Source organism: Struthio camelus, chromosome 1, assembly GCF_040807025.1.
Source record: "Struthio camelus isolate bStrCam1 chromosome 1, bStrCam1.hap1, whole genome shotgun sequence".
Classification (NCBI taxonomy): domain Eukaryota; kingdom Metazoa; phylum Chordata; class Aves; order Struthioniformes; family Struthionidae; genus Struthio; species Struthio camelus.
In genome coordinates, this window is record NC_090942.1 from 113123183 (window position 1) to 113136398 (window position 13216).

At 36.6% G+C, this 13216-nt stretch overlaps 1 protein-coding gene across 2 annotated transcripts in view; it reads left to right on the forward strand.

The window, feature by feature from the left end:
• The window catches only part of USP25 (ubiquitin specific peptidase 25), a 92907-nt gene extending 83410 nt beyond the window's left edge, over positions 1–9497 (forward strand). For both annotated transcript variants that reach the window (XM_068911124.1, XM_068911134.1), the window contains 6 exons: positions 441–619; positions 1518–1596; positions 3455–3534; positions 7431–7554; positions 8230–8425; positions 8901–9497. In XM_068911124.1, the coding sequence (XP_068767225.1) occupies positions 441–619; positions 1518–1596; positions 3455–3534; positions 7431–7554; positions 8230–8425; positions 8901–9073 (831 nt within the window). In that variant the 3' untranslated portion in view covers positions 9074–9497. The remainder of the gene's footprint in view (positions 1–440; positions 620–1517; positions 1597–3454; positions 3535–7430; positions 7555–8229; positions 8426–8900) is intronic.
• The last annotated feature ends 3719 nt before the right edge of the window (positions 9498–13216 follow it).

Sequence of the window (13216 nt, forward strand, 5' to 3'; positions counted from 1 at the left end):
TGTTTTATTCATGTATTTACATTTTTACTGTATGTTAGAGGTACATTTTTACTTTAGGAGATTTTAGAAGATGCTTTTAAGTGAAATATCTGAAATTGTGTATTGCTTTTGGACAGTACATGATTCAGTAGGCCTCTTTAGGGATTAGATAAACCTCCCGTGGCGGTTTAGCACAGGATTGGGACTGCCTTTGACACAAAGGTCTGTCTAGGGTATCGGCACAGTTAGTTGAGGAGAGAGGGGAACAAGTTTGTCATGTGTCTGTGTTTTTTTTTTCCTGTTTTTAGTTTATTTTCAATGTGAGAAGGGTGAAGTTAAAGAATTGTTAAAACAAATAACTTTGTAGGCTATGTGACATGAATTACTGTGTTGGTATTTTGTGAAGTTTACATGTTAAAAGTTAATCAGAAGGAATAACGTTTATTTTTAAAATTGTCTAGGCGATTAAATTGGAATACACACGGCTACTAAAATTAGCACAGGAAGATCCACCACCTGAATGTGATTACCGTTTGCGTCATGCAATTGTTTACTTCATCCAAAACCAGGCACCAAAGAAGATAATTGAGAGAACGTTATTGGAACAGTTTGGAGATCACAATCTTAGCTTTGATGAAAGGTAATAAGATCAGCATGTCTCATTTCCTGTGCTCATGAACCTTCTGTGAAGGCTAGAGACGCCCCTCTATATTTATACAGTGTATGTAATAGCGGGTAAGAATTGTACGTTCGTTTGGCTTGTATCTTCTTGTTAATATCTTCAAAGTGTTACGTGTGTGGAAGAACAATTTGATAAAAATTATAATCTTTACAAAAATCTCTATAAGAAGAGTAAATAAGAAGTTGGATTGTTATCAGTAGGAAACAGGGAGAAGTACTCAGTGGTGATGGTCATAACTGTATTACAGATTTCTGTACTTTCTTTTGAAACACTGTGCAAGGCCATGTACTTTGCGTTTCATCACCTGCCTGAGAGCCAGCAGTAGGCTACAAAGCCTTGCATCTCTTGAAATGGGGCACTGAGCTAGATGAGTAGCTTATCTGAATGGGAGACAGCTTCTGTGTTCTAATCAAAATTCCACATGTTTACCTATTTAAAAACAAATTGAAAGGTAGAGAACATTAATCTAATTTCTGGAGAGTGACATCTGTAAAGCCTCTGGTTCTAATCCTCTGATGATACTTCTGGAAAGTAAATTACAGGGAGTTTCAGAACTCAGTTCAGTTTTCTGAACTTTAAAAAGAAAGAGTGAGCAATGTGGCAATTTACTTCTTATTTTACTTTTTTAAAGCTTAAATGGCAAATTTTTAAAGTACACATGATGGAAACCCATGTTCTTTCCTGCTGATCGTACTGCACAAGATAGAGAGCGCATCTTGCACTGTGTTCTCATACTGTTTTGCAGAGGGCTGTAGCACTCAGTTGCTTATACTGTTTGAGGCTGCTCTCTTAGTAGAGATAATATTCTCTACAAATTTACAGTAATTTCCCATGACTTCTTGTTGCTTTTTGTAAGGTGCCGTAACATAATGAAGGTTGCTCAAGCTAAACTTGAAATGATAAAGCCAGATGAAGTAAACATGGAGGAATATGAGGTCAGTATTTTTTATGCTGTAAATTAAACTGTAACACGAAATAATTATAAATATGCTGTAGTTCTGAATTTATCTTAACAAATTTCTTCTTGTCTTACCTTGAGAAGCTAAAACTAGTTATTGAAAGACCATTTATCTGTAGGAAGGCTGCTCTGACCAGTTGACCTAAGCTATAGGCCTTTTTTCCACATCTGTAGTTCTGAGGTCAAATTTGGCTTGAGCCATAAATAAATGTCAAGTTTATTTAGTCTGTCTTTACTCCTTAATGTGTCTTGATGTCACTAACAGCATTTCATAACTCAGTACCATAAGAGCTGGTTGGCTTTCTCTATTCAGAAGTTATTAAGCAGTAAAGAAGTGAGAAGGGGTATCAGCCCAGCCTTACGCATCTTGAGATCTGTGTCATAGGCATCAAGGTTACGTTTGTGTTTTTTTTCTCTGACTGTCTTTGCAGTCATTCTCATTTGCTTATAAGCACCAGATTCTTTCATGTGTTGAGACCACATTTAGCCACGTTATGCGTTTAATTTCCCTCCTATACTATTTAGAAAAACTTTGAATTGTTGCTTAGAGAAATGAGCAAATCTCAGACACTAAATTATTGTCACTTTTATTTGCCAAAAGACTCGGTCTCATACTTAAAGATAAGTCTATAGTTGGTTTTACATGAGTTTCAGCTTGTAATTCTGTACCTTAAGGCCCCTGAACTAGGGTTAATTATACCCTCGGTGGATTCCAGTGCACCACTTAAACCTTATCATTATGCTCACTGGTACAGACAGTTCCTTGTTCAGGAGGGCTAGGGAAGTAATCTTCTGCTCGCCAAACTGAGTAAAAAAATACATAGTCAGCATTTCTCTTTACCAGATTTAGGATTTACAATAGATGCTACTACACTGCAATGTGTCTTCCATGGCCCGTGAGGGGAAAGGACGAAAGGTCTCGTAGAGATGGGCTTTCTGTTGCACGTTTTAGGCTGTGCAAGGCTCAGTATATTACCATTTTCTGTATGGCATTGCGCAGGTAGAATAAACCGTTCTGTACTTAGCTTTCAGAATGGGGATGGAGGAGTCTTCTGTCTTTTTTTTTCCCTGCCCCTGAGGTAAAAGGCCAGTGGTTTCTCCAAAGATAGTATCAATATAGTGAGTTGGCATTTCATGGAACCTTTTCCATGCTCTTTGTGATGAATCCATAAATGGCTAGCTATTATGGTATGCTGTCCCTTATTTTATTTTTAATGAGCAATTGGAAGTTGGCTACTAACCAACTGGAATAAAAGCACCTTTCTCACCTGAAACATTTACCTGTACAACATACTAGTAGTCACTTTGTATAAATGGTGATGCAATAAGATTAATGTTTTGCTCTAGTATAAACACTGTTTTTATCTCCAGTCTGAAGTGCTTGATAAGACATGATACCTTTTTGTCACTTCCCATTTAATGTGCTCGGGCTTTTTCTACCTCATTCATATATTGAAATTTAAGCTTAGTGTATAAAGAGGCTCTCACACTTACTAAGCAAATACTTGAGTGTAATGTAGGGAAATAAAAAAAGGGGAGGAAAAAAGGAATTTCATATAATTCTGACTGTAGTTCTGCAAAGATGCTTTGCATTTCTTTCAAATGATAATGCATTCTGTAATAAATAAATAAATAAATCATATCTAGAAATATTTCAGGTATGTAAGAATTTTCCTTTTATTAAGGGTGGGGGAATTCAGACTGACTTTTCCCACATGCAAGCTTACTAGGAGTCCTTATCACTTACTATGAGTATTCAGCACTAAGTAAAGTGTGTAAAATATTTGTATTTCACGTTTGTGGATGAAATTCTAAATACCCTTTCTTATATGCAGAGGTGGCATCAAGACTATAGAAATTTCAGGGAAACAACCATGTTTCTCATGGTAGGATTGGAGTTTTTCCAAAAAAAGAGGTAAGTGGTAGTATAGAACTCAAATTCGGTAGAGTGATTTGAAGGCAAAATGTAATAGTGATATGTAAAAAATTAAGAAATATGTAATGTGTTCTTCATTTCATTTAAATATTTAGTCGGTCCGTTAATTTCTTCAATCTCGCATCTACCTCAGCTTTCTACTCTTAATTTTGATTTTTTTTTCCTAATCAAGCCATGAACTCTTTTCAGAGCATCCCCCACATGCACCTGTATTCTTCCACCTCTCCTACTCTCAGTGCTGTTTGTGGGTATCCCTTCGACTTACGAATCTTTCTTTTCCTGCACCACACACGTGCACATGCATTCAGCTGCTTTCATCAGCCATCACAGTTAAGCCCCCTACTTAGCCCGTCTTTTTTCTGGCTCTTCCCACAGAGGCAGAGTTTAGCCTACTGTGTTTGTTAGGGCCAAAATTTCACACATGATGATTTTTAAAGGACAGGAAAGGAGAATGTATTTGAGAACTGTCAAGCGTAAGTGTTCTAGTTCTGTTCTTCCTTCTCCGGGAAGGCACCTTGGACTGTAAAATGTCAGTGTTCTCACTAATCCACTCCTAACCATAATCTGTTCTGAATAGGCTGGGGGAGGGAAGGGAACACAGTTCTCTGTTCTATGCTGAACAGTATTTTTGGTATGGGTTTCCAGTATTTAGGTTAGTTTGCAAAGTAAGAATGAGGCAGTTGTTATCAAGTATCTTCATAATTTAGAAGCAGGCTTAGAATGACTAATCTGAGTCTCTGATATTGGCCAGAAAGAAAAATATGCGATGTTATCAGACTCACTGATCATTCAAACGTGTAGCATTCATTCTCTTCGGCAAAAAATGTAATTTCATAAATGCTTAAAGAGAAGTTTAATGAGAAGATACTAAGACTAGAGTTAAGCATGCTTGGATGAGTAGGGATCTGGGTATCTATTTACCTACTTTAAAGGCATCCATTGCAGTTATGCTCCTTTGTTTCAGCTGCAGGTTCCCCTATGACTGCAATATTTATTGAAGTTCACTTCTTGTACACTGTAAAGGGCTGTGCTACCATTCTCATTTTGAAAATGAGACTGACTTGATGAACTCCTCCAATTCCCTCTCATGACTCCCCCCTTTAACTCTGGCATGACAAAAAAGTAACTTTAAAAATATTTATAAAAATGTAAACTTTCGTAACTGAAACATAACCTACATTAGCAGGACTGCTTTGAGGCTTCTTTTTCAGAATCTCGTCTCCCTAAGTTGACTGACTTTTCTTAGTTTTAATAATGCTGATGCCCAGGAACATTCTGCTTAATATCTGGACAGAGCCAGCAATCAGCCTTTACCCAGGTAGTCCCTGATTTCCTAAACTGTACTGTGTTGTTGAACAAACACAAAGCCAACGCTAAAAAAATAGTTTGGAGTACTTCTTTCTCCTTCAGTGCTAGTAGCCCACTTTTATAGGGCTTGATGCTGAAGTGCTGAGCATGCAAGACTGTACTTTAAGGCAAAGGAAACAACAGTTTCTTAGGACCTCTGAGAAGCACATGGAAATCACATGGAAATGCTTTTGCTGAGTGCTGGAAATCTTGCCTATTTTCAGAGTTCACTCATGATGCTTTATGGTGGTTGATAAGGCCCTCTTTCCACTGTAGGTGAAGAATTAAGAGTCCTTCAGGCATGTTTTCACTGTCTGTTCTATAGAGGTGGCACCTGATGCGGATAAGATAAACACAGGAGTCACCTAGAGAACCTCGACTAGGGTTTTACTTGCCTCTCAAGACGGTTCTTTCTTGTGGTAGTTACTCTTAGAAGTGAACAAACTGTAGGCGTCAGCGGAAGCTTTTTAACTTTTTTTGAAAGCCAGTAAGTTGTTTCAGCCTTGACTGCAATCCCTTTCTCAAAGCAGTGCTAAAGTTTAATTTAGCCAACCTGTGCTTTCTGCATCTTTTCCAAAGCCTAGATTCAGTGAGCTGCCTTAATTCCGTGGTCATTTCCAGGGATCTTTAAGCTTAGGCTTCAGGGCTTTTATAGACTGGAGCTTATATGCATTTCAAATGTGAAAGGATGGCGTCTGTTTGCTAATTTACACTGTAGTAGCATTGCTCAGACTCTGGAGATAATATAAGGCCTCTGAACTTTGCTTTACAACAGTGATTTAAAATGGCTTCCCTTGCTGTTAGATGAGGACTATCATTGGTTTAGGGGAGGATCATGCAATGAGGGGAAGGAGCAGGAAAGAGGGACTGGGAATTAGGCCACCACCAACAGCAGGTTTTTTATTTGGCTCAACTATGTTGTCGGCACTATCAATTCAGTGTGCAGTTTCACAATCAGCTGAAGCAAGAATCGAAAGGGAGAGAAGGTCCTGCTCCCCTGCTTCTCTTGCTCCATATACAGCAATTCCAGTTTCTTGTATTCATCTTACCCTTTTTGCTCTTCCCAGATTAATTTTTCTGCAGGACAGTCAGTTGAGTTGGTGGCTAGTGGTGTGGAGAATTTGCATGGGCAGGAGAAATGGACTTGAGAGGGGAATGAGACTTTCTCCTTTGGTGAAAACATAGCTTTGGATTTTGAAGGCAAAAAGCCAGAGAATAGTTATTGTACTTATTCAATATATTACTCAAGCAGTAAATGTTTAGGGTCACAAGGGAGTACAAGCAAATGTCATAATAGAAAAAATACCTTGACAGTGCATTCTAAAATTCGGGTGTTGGGGTTCATCTTGTTCTTGTAAGCAGGAGCATTTGAAGGTAAAGCTTTAAGCAACTATTGCTGTTTCAAGTAACCTTTTTCCTTCTTTTTATATTGCCTTACTGGGAAGCATTACTGTCAGTCTTGAGTTTGCCTACTTTGGAAAATTCTGACATATATTTTTTGTGTATCCTGTATGCTCCGTTTGGGTGCTGGCACATAAATTTTAGCCATTTTTGGTGACTTGCTTTGGTTTTGGTAGTTCAAACGCTAAACTTTAGCTCCTGTTCTCCCTAGCAGTAAGCGCATAATGTACTGATCCTGTAACTCCCCATTAGAAAAACATCTGAAAAATTATCTTTTTGGATGGAATTTTGTTCTAGGTTGAACAAAAATGAGATTCTTTACTACTTATTTTTAGGGGAGTTGCCTGAATTGCTTTCAGTGGCTCTCTGTCTTAGCTGGGTTTCTGTAAGTCAGAGCATTAACAGTTTAAGGTGTTTGCTGGAAATGACATGCAGCAGTATGTAGGGAGATCATTAGTTGGTGCGTGATGGGATGTCTGTTAATTATTAACTGTTAGGTTCTTAGGTCTTGTGTTACTCATTCTTCATCAGTTAGGCATATATCTATTGTTTGCATTTAGATTAAAGGCAGAAGTGCCAGTAGACTGTTGATACTTATGCTTTTGAAGTGCTGTTCCATCTTCTTCCATCACTTTTGACTTCAGTGGTTTTCAGGCACTTATGGTTAATGAGGCTAAATGTAAAAATTTACAGTTCATGTTTTGGAAATAAGACAACAGTTTTAAATCTTATTTGCAAAGATATAGATTGCTACCAAGTTATAGGACAACAGAAGATCAAACCTAATGTGACAAATGCATGCAGGAAAGATTAGGTTTTCATTTGTATTCAAGGCTAATCCAAAGCTGGTTTTGGAATGGAATGGAAAGGTATACATTGGTTTTCATGAGCTATGGGTCAGACTTCATGTGTAAGTAATATAACTTGATATAATAAAAATCTGATGTACATGAAGAATTGTGTGGTATTAGAGAAAGCAGTGTTATGAAGAGATTGAGCGGGGAGGGGTGGGTTTACAGTCAAACAAGTAAGCAAAATTAATCCTTTGAAGAGCATAGTATTTAGCTTGAAACAAATGGTACCTTGATGTTGCATCTAATGTTTTTGTTTTTTTTATTTTACTTTAGCTATATGGAAGCCTTGCTCTACCTTATCTATGCTTACCAGAATAACAAAGAACTCTTGTCAAAAGGTCCATACAGGGGGCATGATGAAGAGCTGATATCTCACTACAGACGAGAATGTTTGCTAGTAAGTGAAGAGTGAAGTGTTTCAAAAAGTTGAACTTGCTAGTTGAACTAGCTTTAATGAAATGAACTAGTAGACAAAGCATTGCCATTATTCTTTTAGAAAACTTGCGTTAACAAATTAATACCCTGCGTCAGACTTGTGTAAGAACAAGCAAAAGGAAGAACTGTGCAAAGTAAGAAGAAAAATGTTATTCCCATTGTTTGAATAATCATTTCTTTAACATTGTATATAGTGTACTCACTGCCCTTCTGTCTGGTGTAGATAGGCACAACAGTTGACAGTGTCGGTGAGCAAACGCACTATATTGCCACAGTTTGACAGGGAGACAAATAGTGGAAAAGGCATCATTGGGAAATGTTTGTTTTTTCTTGATTGTGTCACTTTTTCTAGACATAGAAAGAAAAGGCAAGAGTGAGTGGTAGGATGCAGTCTTCAAGAGGGGCAGCTACAAAGGCTGAGTTTTCAGACACCAGTTCAAGTGACTTGAACATCATCAAATCGTGTAGTACAGTGTATGGATCATTACTGTAAAAGTTAAAACTCAGATACGACTGTTAAAAATTAGCAGGCAGTTTTGTAGGAAGACTGTGCTTTAAACCAAACAAAAACTGATGCATGGTAAAACATGAAATGCTATATACTTAAAGGCTTTCTTTTTTGTGGTGGTATGTGAAGAAACTAAATGAACATGCTGCAGCACTGTTTGAATCAGGAGATGATCAGGAAGTAAATAATGGCCTGATCATTATGAATGAGCTTATTGTCCCATGCTTGCCATTACTACTGGTGGATGAAATGGAAGAGAAAGATATTGTTGCTGTGGAAGATATGAGAAACCGTTGGTGTTCCTATCTTGGACAAGAAATGGAACGTAAGTTATTTATTCATTAAGGTAAAAGGCTCTTGCGCACCTCTAATGTCTTAGATAGTGTTTTAGATGTCTTGAATTCAGCCTCTATCTTTTGTTCACTGGTAATGTGTTTTGAGATACCCAGAGTTTTGTATACTCCCACACCCATTTAAATGGACAGCAGTTCTTTTGTGCACTGCAATGGGATATCAGGCCTTACAGGAAACATGTCTGGGTGTTTTTTTTGTTTTAGTTTTTGGTATTTTGAAGGGGGGGATGTTCATGCTGATAGTCTATTTAGAGAGGCATTTATATTAACATCTTTCTAGGAACCAGCATGTCTAGTTAATGCTTGGAGAGCTGAAGAAAGTAATTATTCCAAGTGAAACTCCTTTTCTTCCCACCCTCCAAAGAAAAAAAGAATGTTGAGCAGAAAAAGGAGAGTTCTACATGCAGACGTAAATGTTAATGTTTAGTTTTCTTTTTTTATTTGCAGCTAACTTGCAAGAAAAGCTGACTGATTTCCTGCCAAAACTGCTAGATTGTTCTACGGAGATTAAAGGTTTCAATGACCCGCCAAAGTTACCTTCCTACTCTACACATGAACTGTGTGAAAGATATGCGCGCATCATGTTGTCACTCAGTCGAACTCCAGCTGATGGAAGATAAATTCTGCAACCTTCCTAAGCACATTGTATAAACTTTTTTAGTTCTTAAACCTTGCCTTCCTGTCACAGGGTTTGCTTGTTGCTGCTATAGTTTTTAACTTTTTTATTTTAATAACTGCAGAAGAGAAATGACTGTACAAACTTTAGCCAGACTGCAAACAATTAAAGCTGAGAATCGCATGGGGCTCAGTCGTTTCAACCAGAATTGATGCAACATTGCAAGTCTGATTATTATGGCAAAACTGCTTTTTTGCCACTTATCTGTTACAGTATTACTTTGCTTTTATCTTGAGATCCTTTCCTTTATCAACAGCTGTCTGGATCATTTTGTGACTGCAACTACTTTAAGTGTCCAGTGCTGTGTAAATACATGGTACTTGGTAGCTTGTAAATGAAATGAAAGAATAAAATTTTATTTATGGCTACTCCTGTGTTTGCAAGCAGATACCTTGTATATTAGTGTAAAATACGGGTATTTTTGGAAGAGAAACAGTATATTGATGGGTTACTCAATTTATAGACAAGGTTCTTCAGGATTTATGGCCGGTTTAGCTACAGGTAGTTGGAGATTACTGTATGTGAATATACTGAAAAACTGTCACAGTGTTATACACTATGGTTTCTGTATATTCTTTACTGGTGTGTATGATACTGCATCTCAACACTTATGTTTGTGTGGCCATGGCAAGTCTATTCTGACGGTAGGGACTGGCTTCTGAAGCTAAATGATAACAGCACCTTCCTTCTATTCTTAGAAAGAACTTTTTAAAAAAACAAAACTATTTTCAGTAGAAATATATTATACATAGTCTCTCAGCAACATTTCTAGGCACTTATTTGAACAGAGAAAATGAGGGCTTTGAAAATGTGGGCTTTATAGAACTTAAGAGTTCATCAGTTTTTTAATTGTTATTTTAGTCATGTAAATGACCAGAAATAAAACCTTCCACTAATTCCTTACTTGAAATGGGTTGCTGATGTTGCAACAAAAGATCTTAGAGATCTTATATCTGCCCTAATTAAATTTGTGACAGAAATGAAAGAAAAAATCTATTGAGCTTGTTTTGTAGAGCTGAAATACTGTCTGATTTTAATGAAAAAACTTATTTTGTGGAAAAAAAAAATTATGTGTCTTTAGGTAATCCTGTTACCTAACACTATTTTGAATGCTACTCTTTATAGAAAACGTTTTGTGTTAGAACAGTAAAATATGTAAATATTTGCTTGTATGTTTTTATTGGAGCGGCACTTGACTTTTTATTACAGGCTTTCTAGTGGGGTGTTTTCTAATTTCTACTAAAGAAATAGCACAGAGGGAAGGAAAGATTGATTAAGGTCAGACCAACAATAAATGTAATGGACATAAATGTAGGCCTCTCATGCAAGAAGAGGCTGAGTTCAATCTTAGCACATATCAGTCTTGAAAGTTTTTCACTTTTGAGATGTACTGGATTGTAATATACAGTAAATAGTGTGGGCTTCACTTCAAAATTTGTTAAAGGGTATTTTCCTCTTGTTTTCAGTATTACAGCCCTTTATATTTTGTCAATCCATACACTTATTTAATTAAAAATTTTCAAAAAAAAAAAATTCAAACTCACAGCTGCAGTATTACTCAGCAGGCTTTTTTTTGTTTTGATTTGTTTGTTTTGTCTGAAGCTATTGATGTCTGAAATTACTCCTTCTCGAGGAGAAAGAGATGTACATTGTGAAAAGGGTGAGGATGCATTTTATAGGATTTCATGTTTTGCATCTGTTGCACATTTCATTTGAAACTGAATAATATGCTTACTTAACACTATTTACTTTTAAACAAAGTTTTGAACGGATTCAGCTTGTCCTCTGCCTCTTCAATAATGCTAAAAGCAATTAAAAGTGAAAGAGGACTTACATTTCTTTAATGCTAACAGGTTTGGAATTCAAATGTTTGTGAAAAACTTTAAAGAGGAGCTCCCCTCTAGCCCTGCAGAGCCAGTTACCTACGTTCTCCCGTATCATCTGGGTAATCGTCTATGAAAAATAAGGGAAAAGACACTCTTTTTGAAGTAAAAGCAGGAAGAATATCCAAGGTCTTTAAATTATAAGGAAGCAAGCAAGAACAAGATTATTTGTTCTTCTAGTTTCGGAGTTTTTTTTCGGTTTCTTAAAATATGAAAAGAATTGGTAAATTCATAGCACTGAACGTAAATCTGTATTTATTTGCAATAACTGTTGAGTTTTGAGTAGGATCAACGTCTGTACAGTAGAGTAGTGCTGTGTGTGTGTGGTTTTTTGTTTTTGTTTTTTACTATTTTGGTATCTTTTAAATATCTTGTATTTATTTAAACCTACAGCTAAACAATTATGATATTGTTCTGTTTTTAAAATGCTTGCTTTATTTGTTTCAAAAATAGCTGTTAGCTCACAGGCACTGCCTCAGTACATAACCTACACAAGTATGTGTAAGGTAGTATAGCATACAGTTCATTTGACTACCTAATAATGTCACTGAATTACAAAAGTAGGTATTTTATCTTCAGTGTGGGAAACATGAGACTTTATCAGGCCTTTTCAGTGTATAGATCATAGAAGGAATAGGGGAATTTAACCCGAAGTCGTTTACTAGATCACCTGCATCATGAATTAAATGCAAGGTTTTTTGGGTTCTTTTCGGATTTTACTTCATAAAATGAAGGACTCTGAAGGCACTGCAGTCTTTCTCAGATACATGCCTTTTTATATATATATTTATAAAATTTATATATATATAAATATATTTATAAAAAATTGTATTTTTATATTTACAAGTGACTGATCATATTGCTGCGCTTTCACTGATGTTTCAGTCAGTATCAGACATATCGTTGTCACTAGTTAAAGCTGTCGTAGCGATTCTGTTAGTTCCAGCCTGGCAGAAGACTCTGAGCAGTTGCAGAATTAGTTTGAACAAATGAAAGGATTGGAGTGAATTATACTTGTTAGAAATGGTCATCTGGAAATCTTGCTAAGCATCAGATGGGTAGACTAGAACTTCATTACTGAGTTACCTTAGCTTTATGGGAAATCTGTACTTTAACAGCAGTGAGTGACTGATATAATGAACGGATTTGCTCTGGAAAACATGAACTATGAGAATATTTAAAAGCATATGCCTCATGTTCCAGCATTAGAAAAAAATAAAAGCCTACTAATATTATACCCAAATACCTTGCAGTTTAGTTTACTACCACAACATACATGTGAAAACTGCTGCTTCCAAAAGGTAACTGATACAAATGGAAACACACGGGAAACAGTCTGATACTATCCAACAAATGTAAAAGTCCATATAGAAGCCCAGTGGTTGTGGTTTATATTCTTCTTTTTGTGTTAGTTTCCTTTTCTCAAAATCCAATGAGTCTAAACGTCGGTGGAAGGCTTTATATAAACGTCAGTTAAGAATGTTGATAAAAAAGTGCACCACTCAGAATATATCAAAAATCACCTCGTCTATGCGGCGTTTTCCAACATACCTACATTCATATTTTTTAAATATAGTCTGTCTTTGTGTCTAGAAGAATGCAAGAAAAATGGATATCAGTCATGGCTCTGAGAGGAAAGTGGTTGCAGCTGTCCGTTACTTGCTCTTGGAGCGGAGATGAATATAGATATAAAAAAGCTCTTATCCAAAGAGATCTTTAGCAAAATGCAATAGGTAGGTAGATAGAAATCAAAACGGGAGTGATTCCTTCAAACTAAATGCAATTATTTTCCTTGTGATTGATGTTCAGTTTTCATTTATGTATGGTGTCCTTGAAGATCTTTTGAAATCCCAGACTTGATGGATAAGCTTTTAACGGAAGACAGTCTAATTCCTTAGGAGCTTCTTTCTTTGTGGGCAAACCAAGCTGTCAGCATTCACCGAATTGAGTTTCCATCAGCAGATCATTTCTGCTTTGTTCAGCTCTTCTATTTCACTTTTGGTTCTTGAGAGAGCCAAGCCACAAAACTTTTGCAGATACCTGTGTCTCTTGTAGCTTCTGCCATTGCTACCGTACACTTGCATACTCCAGCTTTACTGTCACATCTCTAAAATCTTGGTCTTGGCTAGGCACTTTTTTCTTCTCCATTAATTTCAGGTTTTCACACTGAGTAGCAGGAAGAAATTTGCACTTCTAAGACACAG